Raw genomic sequence first — 13,249 nt, 5'->3', positions numbered from 1 at the left:
TGGAACTTGGAAGAGAAGGCCTCAAGGGCAGGCCACATTCAGGAAGGACCACACGCCATGTGGTGTTCCTGTAGCCAGTCACCTGCATGGCACCTTCATAACTTTTGCCGTATTTACTTCCCACAGGTGATATTTCCTACTGAATCTTTCTCCTTACATCCCAACATTACTTTCAACTTAATCGTATTTTAAAAGGACTCTTTAGATTGCCATGTTTAATGAAGAACCAGTTATCACGTGCCGTAAACAGAAGATAACTCTGAAAGCAAAAACGATGTAATTAAATGCTTGCCAGATGTTGCTGCCTGCTAAGTGAGGCTCTGAGCCTGAGCTGCATCCACTGCTTGTTCCCTCTCTCTTTCTCTCTCTCTCTGTCATGCTCTCCATCTCTTTCTTTCTCAGATTGTTAAAAGAAAAAAAAAGGAGGAGGGATTAGTAAGTGTTAGAGAGATGTTAAAGATATAATAACCATGGTGTAAGGCTTTCTCCTTGCAATCAGAAGGATTTTAAAACATTGTAAGAGAAGTATCCCTCTCACAGTGTACTTCCTAAAATAATCCTCACAAGTAGTTCACATCCAGCACTGTGGAGGACACAGAATTCGGTTGCCGCCAAAGAAGCAACGTGGTGTGACGTGGTGAGTGCAGGATGGGCAGCTGGAGACCCAGGCTCCACCCCGAGCTCTGTGGGAACTTGGGCCAGTCATTTCCACACTCTCGGGTTCGGCTTCTCTCTGTGAAATAAGGGATTTGCTTGGATGATTGTGAAGGTCACTCCTCACCAGAGAGAAACTGTCACAGGCCCCTGCAGCCCTTTGAGTGGGGGGAGGTTCTGTTTCCTTCATCTTCAGGAAGGAAGCACTTTGACCTCAGGGAATCTGGTCTGCCTGTCCTCGGGGCTGGAGGAGTTAGGCAGAGCAGAGGAGGCCTTTTCCCTGCCCTCAGGCAGCTCCCTGTCAGCAAGCCCAGAGCAGGGTCCCAAGGGCAGGGGCGAACTCTGAACCAGGCCCATTCGTGGCTTTTCTGCCTGGAGCAGCTGGGCAAAGCGTCCAGGAGGAGCAGCCACTCCAAGTGAGCTGCACACTGAAGGATGCACAGGAATTTGCCAGCTGGGCAAGAGGAGAGCGTGCTCTAGGCACAGGGAAAGAACGTTCAAGGCCGGGGCTGTGTCTAGAAACATGAAAGCTATCGGGGAGTGGCTGAGCCCAAGAGGCGGCTGGGGTGAGTCTTCTCCCATCACACCCTGAAGCTGACTTGTGTTGGACCTCTAGAGCGATTGTTACATTTTCAGGAATTTTGAGAGCCAGTTATTAAGCACAGTCATTGGTGGGAGCCGTGATGGCAGTGTTTACACTGGAAATCTAGACACTAAAAATCAGGAGTTTGTCGTTGCTGGTGGTGGTGCTTTCTTTTTCTGAGGAGTCCGTGTACCAGCACACCACTGATGTTCTCCCTCAAAAGTGCCCCATGCTCCCTGGAATGGTTGGGGCAGAAAAGGCAATTCCCTTTCTGTAAGGTTGTTCAGACTGGCAAGGGTGAGGAAGCCTCTGAGAAATGCCTGGCCCGCCCACTCCCAGAGACCCACCTTCTCTGCTCTACTCCCTGCAGGTCTCCGAGGTGTCCTCTGAGAACCACCAGTTCTGTAACATCAAGGTGAGAGGCTCAAGGGGGTGACCCCAAGCAGAGGAATCGAAGCCTCTGCCCACGGGGAGGGCTTGCTGTGGCTCTTGGTACCCGGGTTCCACAGTCCCCACGGTCTGACTCCCAGGTCTCCAGATAACGGAACCAAACCCCTGCCCTCCCAGGGCACACGGGGAGTGCTGGCTGGGCCCTGCTCTCACCAGCTCTGCATGTGAACATTCTAGGGCTCTCCCAGACTCTGGCTCAGACCACAGCGTGTAGAATGTGCTCTGAGTGGGAGCCACTTACTCCTGGGTTCCAGCCCAGGAGATGACTGCCTGTATATAAAGGGAGGTCCTGAAGCGTCGGGGTCCGCTTCTCCCTCACCCACCCATCCTGTCTTTCCTCTAACCCCTCCTGCATGCAGTGCTACATCGATGGCCCTTACAGGACCCCCAACCACAGGATATTCGCCTCCGAGCATGCTGTGCTCATCGGGGCAGGCGTCGGCATCACCCCCTTTGCTTCCATCCTGCAGAGCATCTTGTACAGGTGGGTGGACAGGCTGTGGCCCTGCCTGCATCCCAGGGCAGAGTCCTGAGAGACGGCCTCCCCTCCCCGCCCTGCCTTCTCCCTCCTTTCACCTGGCTCCCTCTCCCCTTTTCTCTCTTTCCTCTCCTGCTCTTTTTCGGGTCTCACCCCTCCCCCTCCTCATGGGGTGGGCCCTGCCACTCCACCTCCCTCCCTGTGCCCTGCACTGTTCTCTGGGGTCCTGAGAAATCTCATACTCACCCCAAACTCAAGAGCCCCTCCTCTCTTCTCCCCTCAGGCACCAGAAGAGAACGCACATCTGCCCCCACTGCCAGCACTCCGGGAGGGAGGGTGTGTGTGCAGGATGCTGACGTGAAGCTCCACAAGGTGAGTGAGCACTGCCTCCTGCAGGAAGGACTGGGGAGCTCCCCAGACACCAGAGCTACATGCCCCCTGTGCAGAGGCAGGGGAGGGAGAGATGACCCCTCCCCGGCTTGGATCCATTGATCTCTGTGTTCAGGGCTCCCCCAGAGAGACATTCTGGGCCCTAAAGGCAGGCATCTCGTTAAAGAACACGGAGCCTGAAAGTCAGGCAGCCGGGATTCAGTTACAGCCACGATGCTTGCTAGCCGTGACCTGACGGTGGTTTTAAAAATGAAAACGTTTGCCGTTTGAAAATTTATTATTCTGTGTAGGCCCCTTCAAAGAGTTTCTAAAAAAAAAACAATGAAGTAATGTTTTTCTGGCTGTCCTAAACTTAAGATCTCAGAATACTGCTTGCTGTAAACAATAGATTATTAGAGAAAATCCTGACCTGGTTGTCAGGACCCCGAGTTCTGATCCCATGCTGCTCTGTGACCTGGGCAATGTTCCTCACCTCTGCGAGCCTCCGTCTCCCCCTCCCTTAAATGGGGGCGATACTGTGTGCCCTGCTCACAGCAGGGTGGTTACACCAGGGCCCTGGGGATCACAGATATGAGTGAATGAGGTAGGCCCCCTCTGAACTGGACCCTTCTCCGTAGGTGGACTCCATCTGGATCAACCGAGACTAGCGGTCTTTCGAGTGGTTTGTGAGTCTGACCAGAATGGAGATGGACCAGGCCGAGGAGACTCAGGAGGGTAGGAGAGGGGCGGGGCCTGAGGATGATGGAGGTGGGGCAGCGGGTTTCGGGGTCTTTTTAAGAAAGTGTTTAGATTATTCTATCAAAAATGTGGGGGAGGGGATTCCCTGGTGGCGCAGTGGTTGAGAGTCCGCCTGCCGATGCAGGGGACACGGGTTCGTGCCCCGGTCTGGGAAGATCCCACATGCCGCGGAGCGGCTAGGCCCGTGAGCCATTGGCCGCTGAGCCTGCGCGTCCGGAGCCTGTGCTCCACAACGAGAGAGGCCACAACAGTGAGAGGCCCACGTACCTAAAAAAAAAAAAATGTGGGGGAGAGGGGCCTGCTTTTTTCCCCCAATAAAATGTAATATTTTGTGAAACTTAAAAGAGAGAAGAGAAAAAAAATTCATAATCCCATCTAGGTATCCAGGCATTTTAAAGGATTTCCTTCTGATATTTTTTCTTATTCACATTTTATAAAAATGTATAGCCTCCCCCACCCCATTTCTCTTTTTTATGGCATTTCTTTTTATTCAAAATGAGCACTTATTAAAAAGTTAGATAACCAGGCCTCATTCCAGACCTTCCAAGTCGGATTGTCTGGGAATAGGGCCCGGGAAGGTACATTTTAACACGATTCTCAGACGATTTGTATTCACACTTTTTTTTTTAAAGTTTCCTTGAGGGATAATTTGCATACAATAAAATTCATCAATTTAAGTGTCCAGTAAAGACAATGGGATTTTGACAAGTGTGTCCAGTTTTATAACCATCACCATAATCAAAACATGGGACATTTCTATTACCCCCGAAAGCTCCCTCATCTCACTTTGCTCAATGCCCTCTCTCCACTTGCAGCTCCTGGCAACCTCTGATCTGCTTTCGATCACTATCGTTTTTCCTTTTCTAGAATTTCATAAAAATGGAATCATATAATATGTATGTAGTCTTTTCTAACATCTTTCACTAAACATAATACCTTTGAGATTTATCCATGCTGTTGCATGTTAAATTAAAGTAAGTAGTTAATTCCTTTTTGTAGCTGAGAAGTGTTCCATTTTCTGGATATACCACAATCTTTTTCCACTCAGTTGCTGATGGATGTTAGAGTTATTTCCACTTTTTAGCCATTTTTGACTATGAAAGTCTCTGTGTGGGCATATGTTTCCTCTTCTCTTGGGTAAATACTTAGAATTGGGATTGCTGGGTAGTATGGTATGTGCTAAGTTTTATAAACTGCCAAATTATTTTTCCCAAATGACTGTACCACTTTGTATTTCCATCAGCAGTGGAGTTCCAGTTGCTCCACAACCTCATCAACATTTTTTTCTTTACATCTTTATTGGAGTATAATTGCTTTACAATGTTGTATTAGTTTCTGCTATACAACAAAGTGAATCAGCTATACATATACATATATCCCCATATTCCCTCCCTCTTGAGCCTCCCTCCCATCCTCCCTATCCCACCCCTCTAGGTGGTCACAAAGCACCAAGTCATCAACACTTGATGTTGGCAGTCTTTTTAATTTTAACTATTCTAGCGGTGTATAGGGATATCTCAATATGCTCTTAATTTGCAGTTCCCTAATTAATTATGATGCTGAAGATATTTTTATGGTCTTATTTGCTGTTTGTATGCCTTCTTTGTAAAGTGTCTGTTCAAATATTTTGTCTGCTCTTTAAATCCAGATATTTTTCTTCTTTTTATTAAATTGTAAGAGTTCTTCATATATTATGGAAACAGGTCCATTACCAGGTGTACATTTTATAAATATATTCTCCCAGTCTGTGGTTTGTCTTTTCATTTACTTAAACTGTCTTTTGAAGAACAAAATTTTGAAATTTTAATGATGTCCCATTTATCAGATTTCTTTCCCTTATTCTTCATGCTTTTTGTGTCCTAACTAAAACCTTTGCCTCACTCAAAGTCATGAGTATTTACTCTTAGGTTTTCTCCCAGAAGTTTTATAGTTTTAGCTCTTTATTTAGATCAGTCTCATAGTGAGTTCAACAAGGTCCAGGTTATAAGGTGAATATGCAAAAGTCAATTCTATTTCTATTTACAAACAACAAATAATTAGTATTTGAAAATCTTTAAATAGAATTTTAAGAACCATGAAATACTTAAGGATAAATTTAGCAAAATATGGGCAAGATCTGTATACTAAAAACTACAAAACATTTCTGAGAAACAGTTTTTTTATATTTCTTGTACTTGAAGTTCATTGAACTTCTTGGACATCTGGGCTTATAGTTTCCATCAAATTTGGATAAATTTCAGCCATTCTTTCTTTACATGTTTTTTTCCTGTCTCCCCTTCTCCTTCCTGTCACTTCAATTACACAGATCTTAGACTGTTTGATATCTCACAGGTTATTGTGAGTATGGTTGTTGTTGTTTTTTCCTCTCAATCTGTGCCTCATATCAGATAGTTTCTATTGCTGTGTCTTCAAGTTCACTCATCTTTTCTTCTGCAGCAACTTATCTATCCTTCCCATCCTAATAAATGTCCCAGCAGGTTTTGAAATATAGATATCAAGAAACTTATTCTAAAATTTATAGGGAAAAACCAAAGCACCTAGAATAGCTATTAATCCTATCCATTGTATTTTTCATTTCTCTTATTGTGTTGTTCTTCTCTAGAAGTTCCATTTGGCTATCTTTTATGTCTTCCATTCCTCTTCTCATCGTAGCTGCTTTGTTTTGTTTTTACATTCTCAAGGACATTTATAATATTTGCTCTAACATCTTTGTCTAAGTCCATCATCTCTGTCATTTCTGGGTCTGTTTCTAATGACGAATTTTCTCCTAGTTATGAATCATATGTTCCTGTTTCTTTACATGCTTGGTAATTGTTTACTGGATGGCAGGTACTGTGAATTGCATGTTGTGTTCTGGATTTTGTGGTACTTCTTTAAATAGCACTGTACTTTGCTCTGGTGCACAGTGACATTGTTTAGGATGGTTTGGATACTTTCAAGACTTGCTTTTAACTTTTGTTAGGGAGAGTCCAGAGCAGGCTTTATTGTGGGGCTAATTCAGCCTCAGGGCTAAGGTGCTGCACCTCTGAGGACTCATCCTACTGCCTTATATATTAGAAGGTCTCTGCACTCTTGATGGTGGAAGACAAACTATTGCCAGCTCTGTTTGAGCTCCAGGTACTGTGAAGCCTCATGTTTTCTGGTAATTTTCTTTCACAAGTGTACAGATTAACACTGAGCCAAAGACTGAGGGGGAACTTTATGCAGATTTCCAGAGCTAGTGAGCCCTCATCCTCCCTTCCTCTTTCTCTTCTTCCTTCGGTCTCTCTTCCTCTCTGCAGTTGCCCTTATTCTAGTTTTGTGCCTGGCACGTTGTAGCTGTCCTGGCTCCCTGATCTCCAATTTCTGTCTCCTCAATTCAGTGAGGCCAACACCAGGTAATTGTAAGGCTCACTTCAGTGTTTCCTCCCTCAGTAATGACAGTCCTACATGACCTGTTGACCAATGTCTGGAAACCATTGTTTTATATATCTTGCTTATTTTTCTAGTTGTTCAAGGTGAGAGAGTAATATGGTTCCTTTTACTCAAGCATAAAATTTTTAATAGACGTAAACTGTAAGTAGAAATGAACATGTGAACAAACATATATTTATTGGGGGTGTGTGCTCAATATGTTTCCTGATGAGGTAGCAATCAAAAAGTTTAGAAAATGGTCTAAGATAAAAATTATACAGCTTGGCATGTACGAATTCTTTTGCTGATTTGTACGAATTTGTACGAATTCTTTTGGTCCCTTCTTTTATGCGTTCATTAAATTGGAATGTTTAAATGTCCTCTCCCCAGTCCCTGCAGTCTCCCCTCCCCGCCCAGCAAGTGTTGTATCCTACATTTTTTACTAAGCATTGCATGATAACATGTTTCTCTGGGTTATTTAATAGTCCTCATGCGACATCTTTGTGGAATACTGAGGTTTTGTCCTATGTTTAAAGTTAATCTGTTAGTCATTATTTTGTTTTGTTATGTTTTACTTACGGAAGATCTTAGATAAGGAGGAATATCTCTAGATATGTTTCTAACTTCAAGAGAATTGGTGAGTTTTTTTACAGTGTTGAGTCCACTGGAACTAGATCTTATTTGGCTGGTTAATTATCACAAGGTTGCCATGAATAAATTCAAATTCCTATGCTAAACATAGTTTATAAGTTCAAGTAATCAGACACAGTTTTCTACAAAAAACATTCAAACACATATAGTTTACTGTAAGAAACATCCAAAGCCTTAAAGCACCAGTCAACAGTCTTTGGAAGAGAACAAATAAACCCTAGAATATTGTAGTAAAGCTTCTTGCCCTTTCTTGTAAATAACAATTAAAGCAAATATTTATATAGCATTGACTTTGTTCTAAATGCTTTTAAGTATATTAATTCATAAGAAACTTGCTTTTATGATGACAGCCTAAGGGAGAAGTTTAGATTTAATTAAAGTTTTCTAGTTACTGGTATATAAATATTTGCTGTTTGCTTCTTCCTAATCTGTGTAAGCAAAGGGTAACAGCTAACCCACTGCTTTGCATTCTCAAAGCCACTTGAGTCAACAACTTTGTTACCTCAAATTTCTTCCAAGGTTTCTCATTGCAGCTGAAGCACACGGCCTCTGATTTCAACTTTAATCATATACCGAGGTCTGAGTCAAAGAATTTGTGGTTTATAATTTTTAATTTCTATAGCTTAAGCTTCAATTGTGCTGTTTGAGTTGAGTCTTTTACTCTATCCCATAATAGGTATAGAACCTTGGGCACATTGCTTTGCCTCTATCTCCTCATCTGAAAAATATGGATACTACTAAGTACCTACCTCATGGGATTGTTGTGAGGATTGGGTGAGAGATCATCTGTACAGCACTTAGAATAAGGGCTGGAGTTTAATAACTGCTCAGTCAATTCACCAGTAGTAGAAGTCGTACTAATAGTAGTAGAGGTGGTAGTAATGGTAGTAGTAGTAACTGCTCAATAAATTTAATAGTAGTAGCAGAAGTAGTAATAGTAGTAGTAGGAATTGCTCCATAAATTTAGTAGTAAGAGTAGTACCAGTACTAGTAGTATTTAATGGCTATGTAATGAAGGATACGGTGGTTTGCCGTAAATTATTTAACCATGCCCCTACTACTGGACATTTTGTTTATTCCTAATTCTCCGCTATCATAAATAAAGCTGCAATTAATATGCATGAGCACATAGTTTTGTTTTCCCCTTCCTTTGGATGATTTCCTTAAGAGAGTGTCCCAGAAATGGGAGGACTGTCTGGAACACGCTGTCTTGGAGAGAGCGAAAACCTCCACAGCGCCTCCTTCTCCCTCCCGCTCTGATGTCTCATTCTCTCCTTTCTTACCCCTGTGTGGGGGAATGGGGGGGCAGTGACTCTGAGGAAGAAGGGCCAGGGCTGTCTCAGGTGGGCATCCCTTACGGTACGTCTTCTTCCCTCCTGCACCACCACACTACTCAAGTTCAGTGATGTGTGAAATGAAATGTGGTGTCCCTCCTAGGGCCATTTGCATTTTAACAATGGCTGAGATCTTGAGCCAAAGGAAAAGTGGGCTAATCGTGGTGTATGAAACAATAGAGAACAAGCTGGGCTGGCCTGAATCCTTTAGGGAGAGAGAATCCTTTAAGGATAAAGGATTGTCAGCTCATGAATCCAACGTGGTAGATCAGGCCCCGCCGTTTCTGGCCTGCATTGTGGCGGGGGTGTGGGGCAGCCCTGGCCAGTCTTCTCCCCATCATGGCACACTGGGAAAATGACAACATTTGTTTGCCACCTCTGGGAGAATGGAGGAAACTGCCTGAGCACAGAGGTGCCCACCTGGATGTACCGATTGCCCTAGAGCTGGTGGGATCAGTATCTCACAAACCTGTCCCATTGCAGACACAGAGCTGTGGACGCTCAGGCCTAATGGGTCTCCTAGATGCCAGTCTCTGCCCTGTCCCTTCAGTCCTCTGACTCCCCTCCCTGAAATGCTCTTTTCATCTCATCATGCCCTGCTCCAGTACCCTCTCCCTGCCCCCATTCCCTAGCTGGGCATTCCAGATTCTTCACATTCTGGCCTCACTGTGTATCCACTCCTACCCGCTGTTGCACCCATTCAAGGATGCTCTGCTCCAGCCGGGCAGTCACATCATGCCCCACAAACTCCAGCCTCCCACCTTTGTCTCATGCTACTCCCTTCTTAGGGTGCTTCCTTCACCTCCCCTTTGAGTCTCAGCCCTCTTCCAAGACCTCGCCCAGTCCCCACCGTCCCAGGAAGCGGCTGCGTGTGCTTCAGCCTGCCCTGTATATCAGTAGCATTTGCCATCTGATCCACTCACTCAACCCTTGACTCTCTGGTCTCAGCGGTCTTTCCATGTGTGCATAGCTTGTGTCCCCAGCTAGGCTGAGCAGACACCATGAGGCACAGAAGGGCATGAGTTCAGAGACCAAGGACAGCCACGCTGCCCTGGGATTCATTTACCTTCTGTAAATATAAGGTCCAGCTCCTGGGGTGGTTGTGAGACTTACATTAGACAATGGCTATATGATAACTCATCTGTGCTCGAGCAGCTCAAGAGAGCCATCTTTCCTCTCTACAGCACTGGTCAAATGGAGGTACTGGGTGAATATGGTTGGCCGACAGTGTGAGTCCTCCTTCAAGCCCCAGGACAAGGTGGCTGGCATCCTGCCCTGTCCCCATCATGGGTGCTGGCCCCTCAATCCTGCCCTCTCCTCCCCCACGTAGGCCGTTTCCTGGAGCTGCGCATGTATATGACCTCCGTGCTGGGCAAGAATGACATGAAGGCCATTGGTTTGCAGATGGCCCTCGATCTCCAGGCCAAGAAGGAGAAGAAGGATTCCATCACGGGCCTCCAGACACGCAGCCAGCCTGGGCGGCCAGATTGGAACGAGGTAAAGGCCACCTGGAGCCCTGAAGCCTGCAGGGACTAGTGGGTCTGAGAGTCTGAGGCAGTGACTGGGGAGATTAGGGCCAAGCAAGCAGGGGCAAAGGTTGAGGCCAGCATCCGAGTCCAGCCAGGATCTCAGGGCTGGAACGGGAGGCAGGGGACCTACATCCTGGCTCCATCACTAGCACCGTTTGTTCCACCCCTAGCCTCCGTTTCCCCATCTGATCACAGAGGAGGTTATAACCATATAACCTCCAAGGCCTCTCCCAGCCCTGACCCCCTGCAAACCAGAGTCTGAAGACCCCAGTGGACAGAGTCCCGGGGAGGCATCGTCTTATCCCTTCCTGGTACAAACAGGGAAACTGAGGCCCAGAGCCACAGAATAGTTTGCAGTCTTTCTACTTTATTCCTCAGATTGGTTTTATTATTATTTTTCCTCCCTGAGCACTTACCAGTTGGGGTGCAGAGTTTGCCTGAAGTGACTAGAAGGTATTGCTTTTCAAACTGCTATAGATGATCCATGTTTAGATAGTGAGAGTCTGGGGGGAGCGGGATGCCAGCGGGGCTTCAGCACCAAGAGAACTTTAGGCAAAGGCAATTCTTAAGCAGAACTTGGGGTGGAAAAGGGTCCTCGCCGGGGGAGAAAGCCTGACTTCAGGAAAGCGGCATTTTGATGGAGGCCCGTGGGCTAGCCTGAGGTTGGGGCTTTGGAGGTCAGTGTACCCTCTGGGCTCTGCCATCGGCTACAGCACTGCAGCTGGTTTAGTGCACATCTCCCCCATGGATGCAGCTCCTTGAACCGAGGGCCTGGATCTTATTTCTTTCTGGTCCAGCCCCTCCCTGGGGTCGGAGTCAGGTTACTCACTGAGCAAACGGCTCCTAAACTAATGGCTGAAGCCAAGCAGCTGTGCCCTGGGGCTCCTCATGGGGAGGACAGCCATCCTGGCCCCTTACGTCTTCGGCTCCACTGGGTGTGTCGCTGGGCGGGTCCACGGTCCCCCCTCTTCTCCCTCTGCTCTCCCCCAGCCCTGTGCAGTCCAGGTGTTCCAGAAGTTAGCCACTGAGAAGAAGGGCAAGGTGCAGGTCTTCTTCTGTGGCTTCCCAGCTCTGGCCAAGGTGCTCAAGGACCATTGTAAGCAGTTCGGCTTCAAGTTTTTCCAAGGGAACTTCTAGCCCTGCCTTTCCAAGCTCTGCCCAAACCCGCACTGCCCACCAGCCGGATCGGATTGCTACCAGGGCCCTGCAGAGACCAGCCTCAGACGACCCAGAAAATCCTGCTCACCGTGCAGAACAGGAGGCCCTAGGGGACCGATGGACTTCCTTCAGAGCCCAGGGAGAAGGGCAGGGCCTTGTGCGGTGCTGCTGTGAGTTCTGGGATTGCTGTGGGACTGGTCAGACTGGGGGCGGGGGATGGAGATGACATGGCTGGGGAGTGCAGGGGGCCTTCTCAGGGCAACAGCTTCTCTAGAAGTCCTCTGAGGATGCCTTCCCTCCTACTACAGTGGTCCCAGACCTGCCTAATCATCAGGATCATTCAGGAACTTCCACACACTCAGCATGTTATTATGAAAGTTTTCAAACATACAGAAAGTTAAAACAATTGTGCAGTGGACAGTGTTACCCACTTTCTAGATTCCTCGGTTAACATTTTGCTGTATTTGCTTTACTGGGAATTTTCCATCTATCCCTCCCTCTAGCCGTGCACAGCTCTATCCCATTTATCTGATGCATTTCAAAGCACACTTTGCTACTCCGAGGAGCTTTCTTTAAATGTAGATTCCTGGGTCCCACTCCCAGAAATTCCGATTCTGAAGATCAGGGGGTGAGACGCGGAATGTGTATTTTATCCCAAATCCATTCCCATAGGGAGAGAGAAGCAGCTACTTTTCCCTTCTCCTTATGTCGTTGTCTTCCCGTCTCCCTATTCATCTGTGTCCCTTTTCTCCCTATTTATCTCTGTCTGCCTTTCTCCCTGTGTCTCCCCACTGTGTGTGTCCCTCCCTTGCTCTGCATGACGGTTTTCCCTTCTCTGCACACACTGAGTCATTAGAGAAGCAGTAATGGAGACAGCGTCTCTGTGTGTGTCTCTCCATGGTGGTCACAGAAAGGCCTTGTGCCCAGGAATCTAGCAGGTTGTGACTTGACGCTCAGTTCAGCCATGCCCCAGTGACGTGGCCCTGGCAACCTCTCTGAGCCTGTTTCTTCATCTGGAGTATGGGCCCGGTGCCCCGTCCTCCCTGATCACGGTTGCTGAGGGTGAGATGATATACCACCATTCGTGCCCAGGACGTTCATCCTCCGTCCCTGGGTGGCTCTTTATTGCTCCAGGCATCTGAGTCTCTGCGTCTTCTCTCTGCACCCTAGCTCCCTCTGGTCTGTGTTCCAGCCTCTGTCTGCATCTGTCACTGTCCGGGTAGGAGTGGATGGCAAGGACAGAAAATACAAAAGCCCCCCTAGGAGACTCTTGGGGGAGGAGGGGTCCTAGGTGGCAGGCAGGCGCAGGAGGGCTAGCCTCACCTGTCGGATCCGAGCTGGGCGTCTTCTCTCTGCCCCACACTGCAAGCCCCTGGTGACCCCACTGTTCCCGGGCATCCTCTGCCTTGCAGCTGGTTTAGACCTTGCAGCCTAAACTCTCCTCCCCAAAGCTGCCTTCAGCGGGTTGGAATCAGGCACTTTTCAATGGGATTGTCGATTGTACCTTTCTTTTCTGTGGGTAGGAAGTACTTGGCGTAGAACAGGTAAAGAAGCTGGTGACAACCATGATGGTGACACCCCTTATAAAGGGCTGGGCATCAAAGGGGGAGGGCGGCTGGATGCAGCCAGTGAGGGGAGTGCAGAGGACGAGCAGAGACGACCCTTGGAGTCATCTTGCGGATGACAATGAAACAAAGTCGGTGGGAATTTCTTTTCAAAAAGAAGCAGCAAGAAAAGGGGATGGTGGATGAGGATGTTGATGTGCATCTTGGGGCAGAGGGTGCAACGCAGAGTGAGGACTGAGACAGAGGAAAGACGGGACACAGGACATCATATTCAAGATGTGGGAGGAGCTGGAGGAAGAATACAAGAGGAAGAGCGGGACCCAGCC

At 47.3% G+C, this 13,249-nt stretch overlaps 1 protein-coding gene across 1 annotated transcript in view; it reads left to right on the top strand.

Moving 5' to 3' along the window:
• NOX5 (NADPH oxidase 5) overlaps positions 1-11,337 on the top strand; it is a 31,422-nt gene extending 20,085 nt beyond the window's left edge. Inside the window, 7 exon segments of the mRNA XM_060002840.1 lie at positions 1,608-1,652; positions 2,047-2,171; positions 2,449-2,506; positions 2,508-2,537; positions 3,173-3,269; positions 10,002-10,168; positions 11,206-11,337. Of these exon segments, the coding sequence (XP_059858823.1) occupies positions 1,608-1,652; positions 2,047-2,171; positions 2,449-2,506; positions 2,508-2,537; positions 3,173-3,269; positions 10,002-10,168; positions 11,206-11,337 (654 nt within the window).
• The last annotated feature ends 1,912 nt before the right edge of the window (positions 11,338-13,249 follow it).

Source organism: Delphinus delphis, chromosome 2, assembly GCF_949987515.2.
Source record: "Delphinus delphis chromosome 2, mDelDel1.2, whole genome shotgun sequence".
NCBI lineage: Eukaryota > Metazoa > Chordata > Mammalia > Artiodactyla > Delphinidae > Delphinus > Delphinus delphis.
Note: the sequence above shows the minus strand (reverse complement) of the source record. Positions and strands in the feature narration are given on the sequence as shown.